This window comes from Acomys russatus, chromosome X, assembly GCF_903995435.1.
Source record: "Acomys russatus chromosome X, mAcoRus1.1, whole genome shotgun sequence".
In the NCBI taxonomy this organism is placed as follows: domain Eukaryota; kingdom Metazoa; phylum Chordata; class Mammalia; order Rodentia; family Muridae; genus Acomys; species Acomys russatus.
The window spans coordinates 107,372,799-107,397,333 of NC_067169.1; the positions used below are offsets into that span (position 1 = coordinate 107,372,799).

The 24,535-nt window shown below is 48.0% G+C and overlaps 1 protein-coding gene across 1 annotated transcript; it reads left to right on the top strand.

Annotated features, from left to right (window-relative positions):
* The first annotated feature begins 5,855 nt into the window (after window positions 1–5,855).
* On the top strand, window positions 5,856–6,273 carry Rtl8c (retrotransposon Gag like 8C). Its single transcript, XM_051141547.1, has one exon. It carries the CDS (start codon window positions 5,887–5,889, stop codon window positions 6,220–6,222), a length of 336 nt encoding a protein of 111 aa, XP_050997504.1. The 5' UTR covers window positions 5,856–5,886; the 3' UTR covers window positions 6,223–6,273.
* The last annotated feature ends 18,262 nt before the right edge of the window (window positions 6,274–24,535 follow it).

Here is a 24,535-nt window from a genome sequence, read left to right on the forward strand (position 1 = left end):
GAGAGCTCCCCTTCCCTGAGAAGAGAGGGAGTGGGACATGGGAGAAGGAGAGGGGAGGTGAGAGGGAGGGACTGGGGGAGAGGAGGGGAGGGGAGAGGGAGGGACTGGGGGAGAGGAGGGGAGGGGAGAGGGAGGGACTGGGAGGAGAGGAGGGAAGTGAACATCTACTGGGATGTAGATGAAATAAGTAGATTAGTTAACAGGAAAGGAGAGCCACTGGGGTCTCAGGGCATGAGGTTAGCCTCAGTCATCTCATTTGGAGCCCAACTGTCAATTTGGCCACCTGAAGTTTGGCTGTGCTGGTGTTCTTAGAGACAGTTGGGTGCTGGAGATGTGGATTAACCTCAGCGAAGAGTAAACAACAGGTAAGGAAGGAAAGGTGAAAGCTGACCAGCAAAAGGAAAGGAAAGGAAAATCAAAGCGCTTGTACACCCGAGAGATGTGTGTTTATCGTAATGACACCTGCCCATTACACGGAACACAGCATTTAAACCGTGGACAAGAACGGACCTCCCTGGCTTATTGTGGACCATTGGTTCCGAGATGTGACACTTCTGTGGCAGGCTGTTTTGGTAGGCCTTTAGTGTTTATCTGCTGTGATAAGTATATTTTCCTACCTCCTGTTTGCTGTATGTTTTTACAGTCTAAGACAGATGTTCCAAGTTAGATTGATTTCTTTGCCTCAGTGCAAACATCATGAACTGACTTTTGTTCGATTGTATTTTTTGTGTGTTCTGAACTTTGGAAAGGATGTCTTTTTCTGGAGCACCAGAACAGGCTACGGAGACCAGGCTAAGCCCAAACTAGCAGAGTAGCTCCTGCCTCAGATGCCCAAGTGCTGGGCTCACACAAAGACAATGCAGCTGCCATGTTTGTGTTTGACCGCAGCACAGTCCAGGGTCTCTGATTTGTAGAGAATGTTCTAGTGCGTACATAGTGGCATGTTCCTCCACCCTGAGCCTTTGAACTTCATTTCTGTTCCTTGCTTTATGTTACTAGCTCCCGGGTGGATTAACTACAGACCTTCACTGGGAGCAAACACTTCTGACATTCCCATAGGAACACTTCCAGCTTGTTTTCCCACGGTGTGTCTTGGTCATTAAAGCCTTTCAGCTTCCCCTTCAGACTACGAAAGGGCCGTGAGCACGGGAGTGGTTCCCAGGAATGAATGACAGGTGACCAGTAGCAGATCTCTTGTCTCTGGTGCATAGACAGAGCGAATGAACCACTGCCATAGTCTCTCCTCACCGTGGAAGAGTACAGTGATGGGGATTTGAAACCAGAGCCTTAAACTAACACAGATCCAGTCCCTACGTATCATGGTTTTACTTAGTGTACGGATGTGGTGTGAGGGTGTGTGTGTTTGTTCGAGTAGGTTCTGTGTGTTTATGGGTGTGTGTGTGTGTGTATGCCTGCCCAGGTGTAAAGGCTGTAGGAAGGCAGAGGGTGACATCACTTCGGAGGCTTTCAAGTTTTTAGTTTTCTTTTTTTTTTAAATACAAAAATAAACTTACGGCAGGTGGTGTTGACATACACTTTTAATCCCAGCACTGAGGAGGCAGAGGCATGGTGATCTCTCTGAGTTTGAGGCCAGCCTAGTCTACAAAGCTACAGAACAAATTTAACCCTTTTTCTCCCTTTTAACTTAAACACAGAGATTCATACTTTACCAAAGAGCATGGAGTGGCAACCAGGCTCTGGGGCCTGGGGTGTGGTTTGGGGAAGGAAAGATACAGGCTGGAAAAGACTCTTTGGGGAATACAACTAAGGAACTTGAAAGGGCATCACATGAATCTAGAACGCTAAATACTCTGCCTCTGGAGGGTTGTGAGGGGGAGGACCACCCGAAGGAAGTCTTTGCTCCTGAAGGCTCCATCCCTGGGCTGCCAGCCCTAAGTCAGTACACTGCTGAGACTTCCTGAGCCAGCACTGAGGGGTGCATGAGGTGCCACTCTCAGCATTCAATCAGAGCTGTTCACATTCATGAGGTGGTCCCCCTCACTGGGACCCAGGCCCCCTGCTGTCTCTGCCTTTCCACAGTTAAGATTACCAGGACAGCCCATTTTTTATGTAGCTTCCAGTGACCAGATGTGGGTCCTCCCAATGACACAGCAGGCACCTAAGCTACAAAACTGTCCCTCTAGTTTCATCCTGTGGTCTTGGTGGATTTCCAGATTGATTGTGCTACTAAGTGCCTGCAGGTTGGTGCTTTTCTCTTTCCACCTTCATAATGTATGTGTCCCTTCCTTTGTCAAACTGTCCTGGCCTGAGGAAACAGAGTGCAGTGTATTCTGTTTGTCTTAAGGCTTTGGGGCAGTCCAGGGAATTCAATATTTAAAGAGACTGACCTGAAAAGTCACAAACAGGGCAAGAATGTAGTCGTAGCACTGGAATGCTTGCTGATGCAACATCCAGCTGCTGTGTGCATTTGAAATACTGTATCACAGAGGCCTGTGTGGCACAAGCGAGCTTGTGTGGCTTGAGTACTCCAGGCAGAATGATGCAAAGTCCCAAACCGCCCATTGTGAAATCTCCTCCAAAGTAAATACTCCTTACAGACAGACAGTTTACTTACTTTCCTTTTTTCCCCCCTTTTGCTTTTGAGGCAAGTTTTCTCTGTGTAGCCTTGACAGTTTCAGAACTCGCTCTGTAAACTACCCTGGCATTGAACTCCCAGAGATCCACTTTCCTCTGCCTCCCAGTTCCTGCGATGACAGGCATGTGCGTGAGACAACCGCCATCCTAAGAATGGAGAATTTCTCTATTTCCACTGTCCCTCTCTCTTCTGCCCCAATTATCCCTTCTTTTCTTGGTGTCTTGGAACAAACTTTCTCTGTGTGGACCGAGGTGGCCTTGAACTCAGATACCTGCCTGCCTCTGCCTGCCACGGGCTTCTTTGAAAGGCTGGCTGTCCTGGGACTCACTCTGTAGACCAGGCTGGCCTCAAGCCCAAGAGCTCGGCCTGCTTCTGACTGCCACCACCACCTGACCAGACTGTTTTGTCAACTAACTGTGTTACCGAAGCACTGTTTGTTTCATCTGGACCCATCCTTTATGTGACTTCTCTTACTAGTGAATGCACTGTCCCTTGTTGTAACCTGCTTAAAGTCCACAGCCCCTCCTTTGAGTTGTTAGCATGACTAGCTCCTCTGTTAGCCAGCTTTTAGCGTTTCAGAAGCCATTGTGCCCCCAAGTCCATTTTGATTATAAGGGGGAAATTAACCTCAGGTTTTCAGGTCCTGCCTGCCTGAAACTGGGAAGGTACACTGCTTGTTGGTTAGAATCAAGCAATAGATGGTAAGCGCATGTTCTGCTTGGGGTCAAGCTAAATGTGAGGCCTGTTAGAGTTAAGGCCCCAACATCCTGCTCTGTTTTTTACTCCTAGAGAGCTGGAATGCCACAGGAGCTCCCCTAACCTAAACACCAGCCTATAGGCTAAAAATGCTTTGTCTAGCCTCCTCAACATTGTGCTAAGAACAAAACTGATTCTTCTTGTGTTTAGCTAATCAAAATGATGTGATGCTAGACCCCGCCCCCCTCTTCCCTGCTCCCATCCTGGCTGTTACATGGTTAAGGTTTTTCAAATTAAAAAATAAATAAATAAACCTGCCTTAGAAGCAACCCACATAACAGTTAGGCTCTCAAGTTCTTTCTGTGTCACTGGGTGAGATCAGGATAGGGGTACGGCATCGTAATAAACCCTGAGTTATCTCACTGGGATTGCTGCTGCAATGCTCTGTGTGGCAATTCTTGTGTTATAAAACCTTCTCTGCATGTGTCCATTTGGAAAGCCTCTTAGCTGTCCTTTCTGTGAATATCTTTCTGCCTCAACACTCTTAAGACTCAGTTCAATTAGTGACAGAGTTACTTTGTTGTTGTTGTTGTTTTTCTGCCCTTGAACAGTAGCTTTATATGTAGACCAAGCTGCCACAGAACTGAGTGTGGAGGCCACCTCGTCCTCAGGCCTGCAATGGCTCCTCCTGGGATTCACAACAGCAGGAGTTACAGACTGGAGAGGCCTGGCAGCCAGCTCCAGAGCTGCATGAGTTGTGTCTTTGTCAGCTTGGGCGGCCAGAAGAATGTAGCCCAGACAGCTTGGCTGAGAAAGGATTCCTCACAGTGTTGGAGACTGAACATCTGAGGTGAGCATGCCAGTGCAGTTCTGCCGCCCTGCACACTCTCCTCCTGGCTTGCCAAAGCACCCACCCTGCAAGCTGCTGTGTCTTTGCGGGCTTCAGAGAAGAGCCAGCTCGCTGGGGTTCCCTAGTCTAAAGGCAGAAGAAGCTGAATGCAGCCAGAGGTAGCCACCTCACCCCACCCCAGCCCACCCCCTTCTCCTGGTGCAACACCCCTCCCCCTCTGGGCACATGTCTAAGCACCACATGACATTGTCACGATGGCAAGAGACCAGCCAAGCAGCAGTCCAAAGACAACTGGTGTTGGAACTCCAGAGTGGGGAAGGTCGCCTTGCAGTGCCACAGCATGTGAGCTTGAGAAGACTATACCCTGTGGGACATGTGCACTGCTGCAACTGAGACAGCTGCATAGGAGACCTTCCGCATTTGCATTTGAAGGGTCACAGGGGCATCAGGCAAGGAGGGAACACAGACAGGAAGGGGCAGAGTCCTAGGGTCACCTGGTGGGTATGGGGCAACTGCTGCTGGGTTACTATTTGCAACTCTGCAGGTGTTCCGTAAACTCACAAATCCATGCTGTCCTTATGTAAGCCAAGTTACCATATCCATGATGACCAGTAATGCTCTTTCAGTGTGCTAGGGGTCTGTTTCCAATTGTTTGACTACTCTCCCATTATCTTACCTCAAGCATTCAAAAACAAATTCCGATTTTAGGATGCTCATGCTTTGTTCCTAGCCCACATCTCAGTTGTTTCAGGAGCTGGGTCTTCACTTAGTCCCGTGCTTTAACACGTTATGTTCTGTTCAAAGCAAGGAGACTGGGGAATGAACACTAAGTAGGCATTTAGCCTGACAACCGGCTCCCTACCTAAGGCATGCTGTCAAGTTTACTCTTCCTTCTCTCCAGTTTTGGGAAAACTCCTTCCCTTCCCTTTTATTTTCAGACACTGCCTTGCTTGGTGCATTACTTGGTAAGCGTCTTCCTGCTCGCCTTTGCTTACGCCCTACTCACAGCATCACCTCTTGGTCTCCTGGTGCAGCAAATAGAGATCCCTTGACATGTCACTCCCTTGATACTGACTGATCACAGTGCGCCCTTCTCCAAAAGGGCGGCTCAGTAGTCTGCTGGCTAATACAGCAGGTTATTCTAGGTGCTGGAAAGCATCCACTCTGCAGCCAGAGTGACTGCTAGCTAGTCCTTGCCACACAGCTTCTGTAAGAGCTAGCTCTCAAGGCTGTCCAGAGCCTGGGGTCTGGGAAGGGAAACACAGCAACTGGCAGCAGGCCAGGAAGGGGCTCCGAAGGAGTGCAAGAAAACAGCCTCATTGCCTGCCTTTTCTGCTGTGACACTGGGCTGCACCATCACCCAAAGATGCCAGGATTCCAGTCTCCTCCCAGGTTCTGTGACTCTTTGTCATAAGCGCCTAGGTGAGCGCAAACCCTTCCCTGTGCTTTGGAGCAAGGAGGCCAGAACCATTCCAGGAGCACTGGCCTGTGTCTGCCCAGAGACACGCCTGCGCACTGTGGACCACCAAGGTCTGTGGCCCCCCCAGAGAGGCACCTAAGCAGCCAGGCTGTGTCCCCGCCCACAGGCTGCCCCGAGATTCTAATCCCGCCCCTGCCCCACGCACTTCCGGCGACGCCTTGGAACTGACAAGCTCCCTGCTCAGCAGAACCCCGCAAAGCCCAGCGGACCCCCGCCAAGCTCCAGGCGACCCCGCGGCGAGCTCAGCGGAGAGAGCACAGCGCCATGGAAGGCAGGGTGAAGTTGACGAAGGCCTTGATGGCCTGGCCCAACCGGCGCAACCGGCGTCCGCCGAACCCCATCCCGTTCCCCGAGCTGTATGATGGCGACACGGAGCTGCTCCCGGACTTCATCGTGCAGACCGGCTCCTACATGTTCGTGGACGAAAAGACCTTCAACTGCGACGAGAACAAGGTGACGTTCCTCATCACCCGCCTCAAGGGCCGGGCGCTGCAGTGGGTGATCCCCTACATCGAATCGGACAGCCCCCTGCTCAGCGATTACAGAGGCTTCCTGGCCGAGATGAAGCGCGTGTTCGGGTGGGTGGAGGAGGACTTCTAGGCCGCCGACCCCACGGGCCTGGGGTGGGGGCTCCGGGAGGGTGGGCCTCAGTGGCGCACCTTCGCCTTGCTGTAGCCAGGGTAGCCACCAAGGGCGCCCTCCCACTGCGCCCCCTCCTGCCCAGAGTCCTCCCACGCGCAATGCCGCGCCCCCCCCCCCGAGATCCAGCATGCGCCCCTCTGCACTCCAGCGGTCCTCCTCCAATGTCCTCCTAGCCTTTATTCCAGGAATAGCTCCCCAGGCTCCTGCTGCTGTCTCTGCTGGGCCTGGCTCTGGTGAACACAGTGCCCCCAGTGCTGACAACTCAGCCCCTCCTGGGCACATCTGGACACTGTGCTACTCTCCAGCTGCAAGGTGGGCTCCTGTCATCCAAAGGACAGATCACAGGCCTCTGGACGCTGCCCACTGCTTCCTGCCAGCTGGGTAATCTTCACCCATCTGCGCACAGGCCTTATGGCATTGCAGGCCCCTGCACCCACCATGTGGTGACCCACTGCTGCCCTGCACTGATCTGGACTCATCTGGGAGGAACCTGAGCTGCCCTTGGAGGGCCCTGGACATTGATTCACCTTCAGAGGGACCCTTTCCCTCCTGCTCCCAGAGACCTCTTGTCTCTCATTTTGTCTTCCTTGTGGACCAACTCCTTCTCTCCAGAAGCCAGCTTTCTTTCAGAATTCCCAGCTGTCACTCTGATGTGTGTGCCTTTGTTCAACACAGTGACCCCTGTGTGCTATCCAGCCCGTCTACTTGTACACAAGCGTTTTCCTTACTTTCAATAAATGTCAGATGCTATTTAAAAGACAATCCACTGAGTCTTAGCTGGTATAGCATCTTACCGGCCCACCCTTGCAGGTGCCTGCAGATACAGTCCATTTCTTGTCAGGAGGCTTGTGGGGGACCTGATGTTCATTCCTCCAAAATATTCCAGGTGTTTGGTTCTTGTGGGAGCCTTACTGAGAGGCAGTTCCCCGTGGTGGACTCTTATGTCCTTCAGGAGATGGACCTTCATCTAGTGTTCCCCATGGCAGGCTAAAATGTCCTTATTGATAACCTCAGGGGTAACACAAGGCCTTTTCCTGCAGTGGGCAGAGAAACAAACTGTTCATATTTCCCTCCTAATTCTTTTTTTTTTTTTTTTTCTTTTTCCTGAGAAGAGGTTTCTCTGTGTTGCCTTGGATATCCATGACTCACTCTGTGGACCAGACTGGTCTAGAATGCACAGTGATCCTCCTGCCTCTGCCTCCCTGAGTGCTGGGATTACTGGCCTGCTCCTCAGCACCTAGCTCCCTGCTGATTCCTTAAAGCTATTATTAAGTTAAAATGTGCCTACTAACTCTCCTAGGACTAGGAAGAGCTAAGGATCTCAGTACACCCAGATCATCGCTGACTCGGTGTTCAGTATAAAAACTCAAGCTGCTGCTTCCAGCATGCTTGACGTTTTCTGCTGAACAGCTTGCTGAATGGGCAAAACAATAGCGTATTTCTTTATGTGTGTCCCTCTTCTTTGTTCGAAGAGCAAACCCTTTGCCGTCCTCACATGCAGAGGCCCATAGGCCTGTGGAGCCCGTATTATGATATGTCATTTATTTTCATCTCACAGACAGTACCACTGGTAACTTAGAACTTGAAGTGTCCACAGGACAGGGGAGCCAAGGGAGAATCGCAATTGTTTTAGGAAACAGGGTCCAAGCTATGCTGTACTCTTAACATTTCTTTGCAAAGAAAGCCAACTTGTAGATATATCACAGCAGAGAAAATTTGTACATATGACTACCTGGGTTTAATCACCAGCAACATAGAAAAAGAAAGCGAAGCCTCAGTTTTCAGGTTAAAAGGGCCTGCATTCAGCTGGGCATGGTGGGGCACGCCTTTAATCTCAGCACTCCAGAGGCAGAGGCACACATGTCTCTGTGACTTTGGAGCCCATTGGGTCTACAAAGTGAGTCCAGGATAGCCAGGGCGACACAGAGAGACCCAGTTTCAGAAAAACACAACCAAAACACAAACCAGCAGAAAGCACCAGCACTCAACTAGTTGTAGAAGTGTGAGGGATAAATGTGTGGAAGACACTTTTTAGATTTAAGTAGATCCCCTGAGAAGATTAGAGAAGTCTCTGGAAGCCTCTTGAACTGAGTCTGCCATATTCCCTGTCATCTGCCTGGATGCCCCTGTGTCTGTAGAGGTGAGTGGGCCAGCTAAGAGGCTGCTGGCCACCCTTTGGGCAGTGTCCTTTACCCCCTGCCCTCTTCAGCAGCAGTGCTCTGTCTGCAGTGTCCTTTCTTCTGACTGAATGATCCAGCCACAGAGTCTAAGTTGGTCCTTTCGTCCAAAGTCTTCCTACCTTTGGCAGGGAGCCTGCAGAGGGGCCACCAGTGATGGGGGGCACGGTTGCATAAACATGGAGCCAAGAAGAGGTGTCTTTTAAAAGGTGTGGGAGTGTTTTCTTTGCATGGATGTCTGTGTACCACGTGCATGCAACACCCGTTTTGGCCAGAAGAGGAGGGTGGACTCTGTGGAAACAGTTACAAGCCCTGGGATGTATCCTGTGGGAGCTGAGAAGGAAGTTGGCTCCTGTGGGAGAGCTGCCAGTGCTCTTACCAGCTGAGCTGGGCCTACAGCCCATGAAATAAAGTGTATTTTACCATGAGGACTTTCTTTCCCTTGCCACTCAGACACAGACACACTCCCTCCTGAACAACATCCTCCCCCCAACCCCCACGCCCACCCCCACCCCTCTCTCTGAGACTGTATTCCTTTTTATTTTATGGGTATAAGTGGTTTGCCTCCCTGGCTGTCTGTATGGCCCCCTGCATGCACTGCCCTGTGTGTCAGAGGACAGCATTGAGCTTTCAGAGGCTTGGTAGCTATCCCCTGGCTGCTGGGAATCCAAGCCAGTGGTTTCGAAAGATGGCTGTTTTTCCCTTATCTTTATATTTTATTCGCTTAACATCCTGGCCCTAGCCCCATCCTTCCGCTCCCCCAGTCCCACCCTTCCTGCTTCTCCCACATGCCCCCTCCCTTTTTCCTCAGGAAAGGGGCCTCTCTATTCCCACCCAGCCCAGCTCAGCAAGTCACATCAGGACTGAGTCTGTCCACTTCCCCTGTGGCTGATTTGTCAAGGCAGTCCCACCAGGGGGAAGTGATAGAAAAGCTGGGAACAAAGTCCTTGTCAGAGACAGTCCCCCTAACCCCCTCACCAGGGGACCCACATGAAGGCTGAGTGTAACCTTCTCTCCTGAGTTGTTTGACTTGCTTTTCCTTTGCCCTCATTTCCTGTAAGCCACCCAGTCTTTAGCCCAGAAGCCTTATCTCATAACCTTAGGGAAACAGAAGGACTGGCCAGAAGGAAGATGAAGTCAGAGGCAGGGATGTAATTAACGTTTGGGAGGGGGTTGGGTGGTTAAGGCCAAGAGTGACCTGGAACATATAATCACCATAAATGTCAGGCAACTTTGGGGACTCTCCAGACTCCAAAAGTGGAAGTAGTAGGGCAAGGCAGCCTGGCATGGTTTAGTGTGTCCAGGCCCTGTTCCTCTGGAGACTCCTAGGAAGGCACTGTGGAAGTGCTTAACCCTGCCTTCAATCCCAGGTGCCTTTAAAACCACCTCTGTGCCTACAGTGAGCCTCAGGGCAGAGGGAGTGTAAGCCAGGGCTTTCATTTACAAGTGCACCATCTGCTTTTCCCCAGGAGCCTGGAGGAAGATAAAGAAGCTGGCTGAGTGGGAAGGTTGCTATGCAAAGACCCTCTCTCCAGGAGACCCCGCAGGGCTGTGGTCTGGTGCTTCTATGGCTGCTGAGGCACAGGCTTGCTCCCCAGTGTGGGCCTCTCAGAGCCCACCTACTACAGCAAACTGTACTGAGCAAGTATGAGGTTAAACTCAAAGTTAGTCATTTGGGACCAGGAACAGGAAGGACAATAGTCAGGGAATTGACCCCTGCCAGGTGTCCTTGGAAATCCACAGGTGGGCTGAGGCATGTGCACATGCCTCTTCACATGCAGGCAAAGCAATAACAAGGCAAAAACAGAAAAATGCACAAGGCATGGATGAGGACAACCTTACTTTATGTACTTTGAAAAGTAGTTCAAATGTTCCTTCCTGCATTTCTCTGTCTTCAGTTGTTTGAGTGTGGTGTGCCCACTGCACATGGCGGGGGGGGGGGGGGCGCACATGCGGGGCAGTCAGTTCTCCCTTCCACCAAGTACCTTCCAGGGAATGAGAGCGTGCTGTGGGGCCCTGCTCCTGCCCTCATCTCCCTGGCCACCTCACCAGATCCAAAAAAGGCATTCTTAAGACAGAGCCCTGAAGCTGCAGTCTGAAATAAAGGGCAGGGTAGCCCTTACCTGCATGACCCTGTCAGTTTCCCTGCCAGGAAAGATGGTTTTCAAGATTGCATTCTCATGGACAATGGAAAGGGACACACACGTTTTACTTGCTTCATTTAATTTTTTAAAGTCTCTGTTTTTACCCTGAAGAATCTGGTTTTGTTTTGATTATTTGTTTGTTTGGTTTCCGGGGTAGGGTCTTGCTGGGAAACCCTGACTGGCCAGATAGATACCCGTTATGTAGTCCACCCTGGCCTCAAACCCCTAGCAATCCACTGGCCTCAGGTCTCACCAGTGCTGGCAGTATAGCTATAATCCACCATACTGGCTTTCATCTGAGAGAAGATAAAATGTTCCTAGCAGATTCTTATTTCCAAGAATAAAGTGTCCTTCTGGTTTGGGGTGTACCTCATTTCTGTCTCCAAACAGAGAAGGCTTTGGGGGAAGTGTTTTGTGTCTCCTTGTCTTCCCAGTTCTGCTGCAGCAAGGGGAACGTTGCTGGTTCTACTTCTCACCCCAATCTGATTCCCCAATCCATGGGCTTGGAGTACATAGGGAAGCACCAGAGGAGCCCAGCTCTGGTGGTCCACTGTGTATTCCCAGAACTCTGGAGCTTGAGGCAGGAGAATGGCTGATTTGAGGCCAGCCTGGGATGCATATTGAGGATGCCAGTTGAAGAAAGGCCAGCCCTGGGCCTGGGAGGTGGTCTAGTGTGTAAAAGCACTTGCTGTGGGAGTACGAGGGCGTGAGGTTGACACTCCAGAAGCAATGGAAACCCAGATATTTGGCACAAGTGCATTCAGTCCCGGAGTTCCTGTAGAAAATGAGGGGCAACAACAGAAGAACGCCCTGAAGCTCACAAACGGGATAGCCTGGTCTACAGTGTGGAAAAACTACACCCAGAGCCTGCCTCAACACCCAAAGTTGCCCAGTGACCTCCATGTGAGCACTGTTGTGCAAACAAGCTTGTATTCACACACATGCCTACAGACAAGTTGGGGGAAGCATTGTGTAGGGAGAGGGAGGAGGGGAGAACTAGAGAGAGAGAAAAGGAAGAGGAGAGAGGGAGAGAGGGAGAGAGAGATGGCACCATCATGGCCCAAGTCAGCAATTGTGAGAGGGAGACAGGAGGATCAAGAGTTCAAAGGACTTCTTTGTCAAACTTCAAGTGTCCCTAGCTGTGAGGCTTTATTTCTGGGCTTGGGATTCAATGCCATTGATCAACCTGTCTCTTTTCATGCCAATACCATGTGGCGTTTATTACTTTTGCTCTGTAGTGCAGCTTGAAATCAGAGGTGGTGCTGCCTCCAGAAGTTCTTTTATTGTACAGGGTTGTCTTGCCTCTCCTGGATTGTTTTTTTTCTTCCATGTGAAGTTGAGAATTGCTCTTTCAATGTCTGTAAAGAATTGTGGGGGGAATTTGACCATAATTGCACTGACTCTGTGGATTGCTCTTGCTACAATGGCCCACTACACAGGTACAGTGGATGTGCAGCTTTGTTCTTCTTCTTCTTTTTTTTTTTTAATTAATTAATTAATTTATTTATTTGGTTTTTCGTGACAGGGTTTCTCTGTGTAGCCTTGGCCATCCTGGACTCACTTTGTAGACCAGGCTGGCCTCGAACTCACAGCGATCCACGTGCCTCTGCCTCCCGAGTGCTGGGATTAAAGGCGTGCGCCACCACGCCCGGCAGCTTTGTTCTTCATGTGGGTTTCCTTACGAACAGAGTGGATGCCGCATCTGACTCTGTTGCCTGCCTTTGGGCCCCTTACCCATAGCTGGGCAGCCTTGTCTGGCCTCAGTGGGGGAGGATGCACTTAGCCCTGCTGAGGCTTGATGTGCCAGGGTGGGTTGGTACCCTTGGGGGACCTTTTCCTTCTCAGAAGCAAAGGGGAGCAGTGATGAAGGGAGGGGAGTGTAGGAGCTGGACTGGGAGGAGAGGAGAAATGGGGCTGGAATTAGGCTGTAAAATGATTAAACACATAAATTAATGAAAAACTAAAAGAATTCAAAGGGCAACAGGCTTTAATCACAGTACTTAAGGAGGTCCAGGCCAGCCTGAACTACTGAGCAAGTTTCCAGGGCATCTGGGCTACACAGAAAAACCCTGGGCAAGGGGGAAAGGACCCCAGGCCCAGTGGCACATACCTGCAACACCAGCCCTTGGAAAGAAGAGGCAGGCAGATCTCTGTGAGTTTGAAGCCAGCCTGGCCCATGTATGGAGTTCCAGGACAGTCAGGGCGACAGAGTGTGAGCCTTTCTTGAAAAAAGTAAACAAAAAGAGTAGATCAGCTTCTCTACATAGAACATTTGAGGCTAGCCTTAGCTCCATTGCGTCATGTCTTATACAGTGGGAGGAAAACAAAGAAAATAATTGGAATCCAAGAGTGCTCTTCTGGCACCTGCTGTTTATAAAGAAGGAGGAAAACGGGTCAGTATGGTGCTTCAGCAAGCAATGCCCTTTTAGGCAAGCCTGATGGCCTATAAGCCACATGGAGTAATATAATCAGTTAAGGCTTTAAGAATGTTATAAAAGGCCAGGCAGTGGTGGCTCAGGACCTTTAATCCCAGCATTCGGGAGGCAGAGGCAGGAGGATCGCTGTGAGTTGGAGGCCAGCCTGGTCTAGAAAACTAGTCCAAGGCATCCAAGGTGACACAGAGAAAACCTGTCTCAAAACAAACAAACAAACAACCCAAACCAAACCCCCACCAACAACAGTGATGAGGACAACCATAAAAAAGAGTGGTGAAGGAAATGCTCGCTGCTGGAGCTGTAAGAGGAAGCTCACCTTGGCCATTACAGCAAGACTAGATAGAGCATCTCTCTTTGGGGAACGCTGCGGTTTGCTATGTTGCTCAGGATGCTGTCAAATTTCTTGGCTCCAGCATTCCCCCTGCCTCAGCTTCCTCAGTCGATGGGGCTACAGATATGCACCTCCATACTTGGCACAACGTTTAACTCTATCACACCTGAAAGTGATGCAGCCATGCACAGTGGGGAAAGCCATTAGCCTCACACCTTGGTACGTGGAGGCAGGAGGAAGGTATGTTTGCCACCAGCCTGGGTGACACAATGACTTTAGACCAGTCTTGGTGTGGCAGTTAATCTTGCTTGTGGACTTGACCACTCCTCAAGTCCAGTAAGGACCAAGCAAGTGGACCCTCTGTCGAGGGATTTTCCTTGATTAGGTCATGGCGGTGGGAAGACCCTCCCTAAATTTGGACCTTCTGAGATCAGGTCCTGTGTCGCACTTTCTTCCATTAAGCTGTGTGACCCACCTTCTGATGGCAGCCTACTTAAAAGGACATGAAAAAGGGGGTGCTTTTGCTCTCTGCCTTGTCCTGGTCCTTGTTTGTGAGTGTATTCCTTCAGTGGTACCTGAGCCTGCTCTGTCTGCATTTCAATATACACTGGAGACCACTTGAGAAACCCAGCCCCCTAGACGAATCTGTTGGATTGGAGTTTCTGGGCCTTGGTGTTTCTTTGTTTTTTGTTTACAGACACGGTTTCTCTCTGTGTGTGGCTCACACTGTCCTGGAACTCACCTTGTAAGCAAGGGTGGCCTTGAACTCACAGAGATCTGCCTGCCTCTGCCTCCTGAGTGCTGGGATTACAGGCATAGGTTACCACTGCCTTCTGGGTCCTTGGAATTTCTATTGGGAATTAGCCATTGTTGGACTAGCCAGGGCACAGCATGTGATCCGCAGTAGTAAATTCCATTCATACATAGACATGTAGTAGGTAGGTAGGCAGGTAGATGGATAGATGCATGAATAGACAGATAGAGAGATAGACAGACAGACAGACAGACAGGTATAGCTACATTCATTGTATGAATTCTGTGCTTACAGAGAGCTGTGACCAATACACTTGGCTACATAGCAAACCCCATTCTCAACAATTAATAAAAATGATGTCTTATTCTATTTCCTTTCTTTGAGGCAGGATTTCTTTTTATGTCCAAGGCTGAGTTTAAACTCACAATGTGGCCTAGACTGTCCTTGAACTGGCAAACGTTCTGCTTGCCTCAGCCTCCCAAGTGCCGGGAGCAGCACACTCAATTTCGTAATGTGTATTGAGATCACAATTTGGAGAAGCATATCTCAGCCACGACTCATGTGCTTGATCTTGTTTCATGGTCAACCTAAGTTGACAGCCATGTTTCTGCTGTTTCCCTCATACGAGAATGGACAGAGAAATACATATTTGCAGACAAGAGGCTATACTGTAGGTGAGTTGAACAGACATGTCATTAGTGCTGTTGATTGTTGTGCACAGGGCTAGAGGGGACAAGCCTAGCTGTCATATTCTAAAACTAAAACTTCTCCACACAGGCAAAAGGCATAAGCAATATTCTGTCTTCAGCCTCTCAGAACTCGTTACCATTTTTTAACTACTTTGAGATTATAATTACACCATTTTCCTCCTCCCCTTTCCTCCCCGTCTCCTCCCATGTATCCACCCTTGGTCTCATGGAAATCATGGCCTCTTTCACTTTGGTACACACACACACACACACACACACCTATAAATACATAAATACAACCTTCTCGGTCTGTATAATGATACTTATATGCATGTTTTCAGGGCTGAGCATTAGGGGCAAGGTAACTGTGGAGATGCAGTACTCTGATTGGAGGCAGAGGCTTAATCCCTTGAGAACCTCTAGTTGAGATTTCTAGAGAGTGTCTCATTCCTTCCTTATGTGATGCACTTACCCCTATGCTTTATGATACAGGCAGAGTGAAAAAAATGCACTCCTTTAATCCCAGCACTAAGGAGGTTGAAGCAGGCTGATCTCTGTGAGTTCCAAGCCAGCCTGGTCTGGAGTGAGTTCTGACATAGCCAGGCTTACCTAGTGAGACCCTACCTCAAAACAGCAACAAAAAACTGAGAAAAAAATACAGATCAAATCCCATTTGAGGGTACAGACACACATAGTGACAGGGACTCAGACCCGGACACAAATGGATCCACAGGACAGCCTTTGGGCAGGCACAGAGTCAGACCCAAACAATAGACAGAGAACAGGACAGAAGACACAGGGAGGAGGAAGTTGAGATTGAAACCTAGACTGGCTCTTTGTTAAATGGTTTCAAAAAGGAAATGCCTTCTTTCTTTCCTTAATGTGAAGACAATGCGTTATCAGACACTGGGAGTGAACCACCAACACATATGATCCTTGCAGGTAACAGTTGGCGTGCTCTTCCCTGGAGAAGGCCACCTCTCCTGCTCCCACCATTACTTTGTGACCTGCAGTTCTTTGTCTATGGCTCATACAGCAAGAGTCGTCCCCCCCCCACCCCCACCAGCACACCATCATGGCTATTGGTATCCTCCTGGTTCTAATCATGTTTAGGGACTGTTGGGACTCTGTGGGCACGCAGCTTCTGCCATTTCCAAGAGTCTCAGCCTCTCACAGCCGACTCCCTTTCCTCTGAATCCTGCAGTCCTTCTGCCCTTCCTCAGCAATGATACCCCCCTCCGCCCCCCGAGCCTTAGGTGCTAAAGTTATGTTGTAGACGTAACTGCTGGGACAGGGCTCCACAACTCTGCATTTTCTTCAGTTGTGGGGTTTGTCACAATGGTCTCTGCTTGCTGCAAAGAGAAGTCTCCCCGAAGAGAGGTGAGGTCTCCACTTCTCTGTGAGTATAAAAACACACACTTTTACAGTGTTTTCAGTTAGAGTTCTGCCTGGTCTAATCACGTGGTGGTTGTAGGTTCTCTCCAGAGAGCCAGGACTTCACTACTGCTGGGGAGTTGGCAAGGTTCCCAGTTCCCCTCATGAACTCTCTTGGCCATTTTTTGTGCTCATCTACCTCTGTGTGCTTTTTGTCTCTGAGTAGCCGAACGCTGTGTCACTTCTCCACAGTATCGTAGAACCTTGTGTGGAATCTCGAACTGTGAGTGTCTGGGAATCCAAGTCCTCTGGACAGCAGCCATTGTTGGCTAATCACCGGGGTATACATGTAATTTTGAAACCCCATCTCCTGGGCTTCTGATTCCTACAACTCTGCAGTGGAACCCATAGCATCTCCAGAGACTCAGTACGGGCTTGTGCCAAAGCGATCCTCAGTACAATCCTGGTTGACACCATCCTATTGCGAGCTTTCTTCTCTGTCCTGCTTTTCTCTCCTATAGCTGGGCCAGCCTACTCCTACTGGAGTTCCACTTCTCCTGCTTACTATATCAAGGGCACTGGATTTTTGATCAGAATTAGCACCTGCAGAAATCCACAGTCTTTTAGTTCAAATGGTAAATGGCCCCCTGGTCTCTGACACTTCAATACTGGGTCCCCAGGGTGTGGTCCTGCCTGGGGAGGCTTTGGAGCCTTGGAACTTTTGGGGGTTCTGTCTTACTGCGGGTGGGCTTTGAGAGCTTAAAGCCTTGCCCCATTTTGAGTGTGCTCCATGCTTCCTGCATGTGGCTGGAGATGTGAGTTCTCTGTGTTGTTGCTGCCATGCTTCTGGACGTGATGATTGCTGATGGACCCTTATCCCTCTGGAACCTTGAACCCAAGACTAGCCCTTCCTTCTCTAAGTTTCCCTGGTCATGGTGTTCTCTCAGAGCAATAAAAAACTAACTAATGCATAGGCCAAAGACAGTATGCAGTCATTTGGCAACATGGTTTAATTTACACTCTTGCTTTTAACAGGGGCTACCACTTTCTCACCTATACCTGGTCTTTTCAGAGTCTGGCTTTGTAACAGTTATGTCCCTCTAATCTCAAACTGACAAGCTTCATGTATTAAGTGTGTGTGCTAACCTCGGAGCAGCCAATTCAAAGGAGAGTCTATACCTTTACATTTTTATTTTTTATCTTAAAAAGTTTTACTTTCTCTCTCCCTCCTCTCTGCCTCCCCCCCCCCCTCTGTGTATTGGATGCCTGTGCAATGTACGCATGTAGTACCTCAGAGGGAAACTTTTGTGAGCTCTCTTAAATGGGTGCCAGGAAGTTAACATGTGTCCTCTGCAAGTGTTCTTAACCACTTAACCATCTCTCAAACACCAATTTTAGTTTTGTGTGTGTGTGTGTGTGTGTGTGTGTGTGTGTGTGTGTGTGTGTGTGCCTATGCTTATATACATAGTATACAGGTACTGATAGTGGTCAGAAATGGGTGAGGAATCCGTCAGAACTGGAACGGTAGGTGGTTGTGAGGCACCAAATCTGGATGTTGGTGAAGTCCTCTAGAAGAGACACATGTACTCCTAAGCATTGAGCTAGTGCCCCTGCAATGCTATTCTAACCTCATTCTTTACAAACTGTTCTGACCTTTTGTGGAGACTGAGTTCAGTCTCCTCTATTCTGTGAGGACTGCTGCTGCCACTGCTGATGAAACAGATCTTTGTGAAGACCCTGACAGGCAAGACCATCACCTTGGAGGTGCAGCCCAGTGCCACCACCCAGACGGTCAAACAGGAAGATGGACGTACCTTTCTCACCACAGTATCTAGAAAGAGTCCTCCCTGTGATGGTTCTTGGGCTTGATGTGGAGATGTCTTAGTTTTCCCCATCTTTAAGCTGTTTACCAGTTTCCTTGCACTGAGAATAAAGCTTTGCATTCCCAAAGGTAAACAAAACAAAACAAAACTGTTCTTGTTGAGAGATGTTCACTTATGAAACCATCACTTATGAAACCATGACACTAAAGCATGGTAATTTGATGGCCTGGAAGTGAAACTCCATTTTTATTTCTGATATTTTTTCCTTAATCCAGGGGCATTGGTTCTGGAGACAGGGGTTGAAAGGAAAGGAGGCAATATAGAAATATATAGGGATGGTAGGACAAGAAGTAGATTATTGAATCTACTCCTCAACTTAAGGCCTCAATTTTTACTCTCAAGGTTATTTTTATTTCATTGGTACAGAATTTTGTATATTGATGCAAAGTAAGTTTAATTTTTATACATTTTGGTATAGAATTCAAATTTAAGACGGTTCTTCACACAGTCTATATATACACTAATATGCATTATTACACTCATTATAATACAAGGTTTACTTCCAATATTTTGAAAGTGGTATTGCAGGCTCTTTAGGATAATTAAGTGATACAAGCTAATTGGTAGTTGATAAAAATCATGGTCATGTCAGTTGCTAGTCTATTTTTATCACAAGAATATACATCCTAGGTGTAACAGATAGATATGATTCTATAGATAAATTAGGTAAAATACAAAAGGTCTTCAAAAGCCTCAGAGACCTAAAAAATATGACATTTAAAGATGTTTTTATTATTTTAAAGATTCACTGACAATGAGACAGGTTAACTCCTGGCAACACCCAACCTACCTCAAAGAAGATGATGAGCATCAAAGAATCTCCTTATGGAGATGGTTTCAAATGTGGCAAACAAGCCACTGGGCAAAATGTCCTCGTTTCTACCACAGACAGAATTCTGCCTAAAAATGGGCAAGCTTGGATGCCGGCAGAGTTGATAGGGTAAGCAAGTCCTCAATACTTTCTGCCTCACAAATATGCCTGTCAGATACACTGGGCCAGAAGGCTGAAGATGATGCTCCAACGTTATGGAGTTTTGGGTGACTGTTCAGGCAGCAAACTGTCTCTGTCATCTTTTCATTTTGGAAGCTGCTGACCTGCACTCCGTATATACTCAGGTCATTAATTTTATTCCTTCTCAAATCTCTGATGAGGTTGAAGACCAGATAGTTTAGTTTTACAAGAAACTTAGTTGTTTAGGGGTTAAGATGTTTTTAGGTCTAGATAGATGTTTTAAGTTGATAATGACAAGATATGATAGATGTTGATTGACATTCAGAATTTTAGACTCACCAAGATAGGAAAGAGGTTTTTTTTTACAAGGTTGTCAAATACAACCATGAATGTAACATTTATATAATTCCTGATTGTTTTATGGTTCTTCTTTCTGTATGTAGTTTATTGTATACATGCGTAATAATATAAATGTATATGTAAAAATTCATTTAACTCATTTTTTAAAATTTGGTTTTATTGTTCATTGAAATAAGGAAAATACAGGGCCAGGCATGGTGCTGCATGCCTTTAATCACAGTACTCAGGAGGCAGAAGCAGGTGGACAGATGTAAGTTCAAGGCCAGCCTGGTCTACAAAATGAGTCCAGGACAGCCAAAGCTACACAGAGAAACCCTGTCTCAAAAAAGAAGAGATAACAAAAGAAAAGAAAAGAAGAAAAGAAGGAAAATACAACAGGGAGGACTGTGTACCTTATCAATAAGAAAATATTAGAAAGAAATTATTAAAAAATATTTGGCTTGTGTTAGGCAATTTTGGAGAGAAGAGTTTAAGCTGGGGAGGTTTGACTCTGCATTGGTTACTGTTTGGGAGCAGTTGTTCACATATCTGGTAGATATCTTTTATTTGACCTTGCAGGTCTACACTCCTTTCTCCTCCATGCCCAGAGTCTGCATAAAGACACCCTCAGTCTCTGGCTTGCGATTGTTTTTTCCCCCCACTGGAGAGTCCATCATCGAGAAACATCTGTGGCTGTTTTCGTCTGCCAAAGGCTGCAGGCCCAGTTCCGGAAACAGTTCCCTTTATACTATGGGTGTAGGTAACAGCTCCCCACTCAGGATAAGTCAGAATGTCTTTGTCAGTTAGTGTCAATAATGACCAGTTATTCCTGGACAATGCTGTGGGAGAAATCTCCCCCCAAATGTGTAAGCCATTTGTTCTCCTCACTGGTGGGGTTAAAATAGCCCGTTGCTCATTAAGCCAGGACCTTGTACAAGCATGACAAATATTCCCACTGAGAGGCAGCTCTAGAGCTATCTGGAAGGTCTGTGCTCTAGGGTGCAGTTAGAGTAGGCTTCTTTCTAGGATGCAGAGTGGGTTCAGATTTACTGTGAAGCCCAAGCTTCACACTCAGACACTATAGGGAACAACCTGTGGCAATGCCTGGAGAGCGACAAGATAAGCAAAACCACATAGCGCTACCTAAATCATCCCCTTTCACCATGTTGGCTTATATTACATCAAAGACCGCATTGATTCAAAGCCTGAAGTCAATGGAATATGCAAGTGAATACTCTACCAAACGGGCAAGGGGAAATATAAAATGAGTACTTGCTGAACAATTATCCAGTTTATCACAATTGCTCTTGGCCCGCCACCCCACACTCTTGTACATAGTCCCTTCCTTAAATTCTCCTAGTTACTCCCTAGTGTGCTATCTGTTTATTGTTCGGACACTGATTAGTAATACTTCGTATCGCTCAGATAGAGTGGTGGTGCATGCCTTTAATGCCAGCCCTCAGGAGGCAGAAGCAAGTGAATCTCTGTGAGTTCAAGGCCAGCCTGGTCTATAGAGCAAATCCCAGGACATTCCAAGGCTACACAAAGAAACTCTGTCTTGAAACAACAACAACAACAATAACAATACTTCATTTAAAATGTGCAGCCTTGGGGTGACCCAGGTGGCTCAAGAGGTAGAAGCACCATCTATTAAGCCTGATGACCAGGGTTTGATTCCTGGGACTCACACGGTGGAAGGAAAAACCTGACTTCTGCTGGTTTCCACTTGACTTCCATATGTGTGCCAAGGCACATATGGTATCTCGTCCCCAAATCTCTACAGACTTTATAGTTTTCATGCCCATTCCTTATGGTTGGGGTTTGATTCAGTGGAAGAACATGTACCTATAGTGCAAGACATCCCGAGTTTGATTTTCAGCACAGAAGGGCCATATATTAAGTCCCTCTTTCCTACAGCATTTTAAAATTATTTTTAATTACATGTATGTGGGCCTAGAGAGATGTCTCATGGTGTAAGAGAACTTGCTGTTCTTCCAAAGAAACTGAGTTTAGTTCTCAGTACCTACACTGGAGAGCTCACAACTGCTTCTGTCTCTAGCCTCAGTGGACCCAATGCCTCTGGCCTTTTCAGGCACCTGCACTCACATGAACATATGCACCACACACGCGCAACACTAGTACACATAATTAAAATAGTGAGAATCCAGTTTAAAAATTATTTTTGTGTCGGAATACTTCAGTGTAGTACCTGCAGAGACCGGAAGACGTCTGAAGAGTCTTCTGAAATTACAGGTTGTTGCAATCTCCCTGACGTGGGGGCTAGGGAACAAACTCACGTGCTCTTCAAGGATGCTATGTGGTCTTAACGGCTTCCCTGTCTGCCCAACAGCCTCCCCACCACTATCTTTTACAGTAAGTAATCTTTATCTTTTTTCCCTTTTGCTAGTATATCCCTACTTGTGTAAGTCATATTTCATCTCTGACATTAACCATTTCCTACTTTTTGTTACCTACCTATATTAATATACATACACAGAGCAGGGCGGGGGGAGAGGGAGAGAGGGCGTTCCTGTTTAAAAACTGACAACTTTTTCATTTTTTATTATATTGTATGTTTTGTACGCACAACATGGTCTGTATACCACATGCATCCAGCGCCCATGGGGGGGGGGTGGCAGTAGATGGCATCAAATATGTACTAACAGATGGCTGGAGACTCCTATGTGGGTCCTGGGAACTGAATCCATGTACTAAGTACTCTTAAATGCTGAACTATCTCTCCAACTCCAATTGAAAAAAATGCTTTTTGTAAGTTACTCAATATGTAATATGCTGTACAAAAGCTTACCTTTTCAAATGAAGACAAAAGAAATTAGTTTAAAAATACGTTTTTTTGTGTTTCTATCTCATAGTCTGGAAAATCTCCAAAACTGATAGTTAAAAGTTAATTACATCTCTTAACCTCACACAGAACATTGCCCTAGTAAGCCACTTTTGAACGACTGGATTCAGGATAGAGAACTTTGTTAACCAAAGTGCAAGGGTCTTCAAACACTGAATGCCTAAGGGTTAAACTGCACCTGTACCACGGGCACTAAGTTTTTCTTGCCTGCTGCAGAACTTTATTACAATCAATTACTTTAACATTTTTGGTCTCAATCTGTAGCCCTGACTGGCTTCGATCTCACTACAAAGCCCAGGCTGTCCTCAAACTGACAGCTTTTCTCTGCATGAGAGCCAACACACCTGGCTTTTATTTCCTTATTTTTATAGTCAATATGTTTTTGCCATATTTTTATCCTCCTTCAAATCTTTCCCATATCCCTACCAACTCCTCCTAGGCAGGAGCCTGCCCTGGATTGTGCTAGACGTGCTTAGTGACACTCCACTGGAACAACTGATTTTCCCTTTTCCAGAAAGTACCGATTTGCAAAAAAGTTCTTGGTTAGGAGTGGAATTTTGGGTATACTTCCACTACTCTGTGATGGGATTTTTGTCTGATTTGAACTTGTGCAACTCTTCTACATGCTTATTTTAGTTTTTTGGACAGTGTCCAACTTAAACTTGTCCAACTTAAACCTTAGCCTCCTAAGTGCCAGAATTAAGGATATATAACACCACGTCTCCATCACAAATTTATTCTGTATCTTCACCATCCTGCAGAATATCAATCAGTTTGGACCTACATTCACAACCCGTTTTGTATTTTCCCCATTGCCTATGTAATCAGGATTCTATAAATGCTTTTTATAAGAATCGTTCGTCCTGTTAGTCCCCTGAGTAATGTGTTAAATAGCTTGATACACATTCGCCACCACAAAGTGTGGTATTTGTACTTAACAATAATTAGGAAATTTTATTTTAACATTTTTGGAAATCAGGAAGAAGCCTCCTGGATCCTACTAGTCACATTGCTCTATCCTGATATAAAGACTTGCTCTGCAGATTTTAGCAAGGTCACAAAAGGATTATCTTAGAGGTTAACCTAAGTCACTGAGCATCAGGTCCCCCACAAGCCTCCTGACAAGAAATGGACTGTATCTGCAGGCACCTGCAAGGGTGGGCCGGTAAGATGCTATACCAGCTAAGACTCAGTGGATTGTCTTTTAAATAGCATCTGACATTTATTGAAAGTAAGGAAAACGCTTGTGTACAAGTAGACGGGCTGGATAGCACACAGGGGTCACTGTGTTGAACAAAGGCACACACATCAGAGTGATAGCTGGGAATTCTGAAAGAAAGCTGGCTTCTGGAGAGAAGGAGTTGGTCCACAAGGAAGACAAAATGAGAGACAAGAGGTCTCTGGGAGCAGGAGGGAAAGGGTCCCTCTGAAGGTGAATCAATGTCCAGGGCCCTCCAAGGGCAGCTCAGGTTCCTCCCAGATGAGTCCAGATCAGTGCAGGGCAGCAGTGGGTCCCCACATGGTGGGTGCAGGGGCCTGCCTGCAATGGCACAAGGCCTGTGCGCAGATGGGTGAAGATTGCCCAGCTGGCAGGAAGCAGTGGGCAGCGTCCAGAGGCCTGTGATCTGTCCTTTGGATGACAGGAGCCCACCTTGCAGCTGAAGCCCAGCACAGTGTCCAGATGTGCCCAGGAGGGGCTGAGTTGTCAGCACTGGGGGCACTGTGCTCTCCAGAGCCAGGCCCAGCAGGGACAGCAGCAGGAGCCTGGGGAGCTATTCCTGGAATAAAGGCTAGGAGGACACTGGAGGGGACCGCTGGAGTGCGGGGGGGGGGCGCATGCTGGATGTCGGGGGTGGTGGGGGCGGCACTGCGCGTGGGAGGACTCTGGGCAGGAGGGGGCGCAGTGGGAGGGCGCCCTTGGTGGCTACCCTGGCTACAGCAAGGCGAAGGTGCGCCACTGAGGCCCACCCTCCCGGAGCCCCCACCCCAGGCCCGTGGGGTCGGCGGCCTAGAAGTCCTCCTCCACCCACCCGAACACGCGCTTCATCTCGGCCAGGAAGCCTCTGTAATCGCTGAGCAGGGGGCTGTCCGATTCGATGTAGGGGATCACCCACTGCAGCGCCCGGCCCTTGAGGCGGGTGATGAGGAACGTCACCTTGTTCTCGTCGCAGTTGAAGGTCTTTTCGTCCACGAACATGTAGGAGCCGGTCTGCACGATGAAGTCCGGGAGCAGCTCCGTGTCGCCATCATACAGCTCGGGGAACGGGATGGGGTTCGGCGGACGCCGGTTGCGCCGGTTGGGCCAGGCCATCAAGGCCTTCGTCAACTTC

Coding starts and splice junctions, on each gene's coding strand:
- Rtl8c (XM_051141547.1), top strand. CDS start 5,887: ATGGAAGGCAGGGTGAAGTTGACGAAGGCCTTGATGGCCTGGCCCAAC.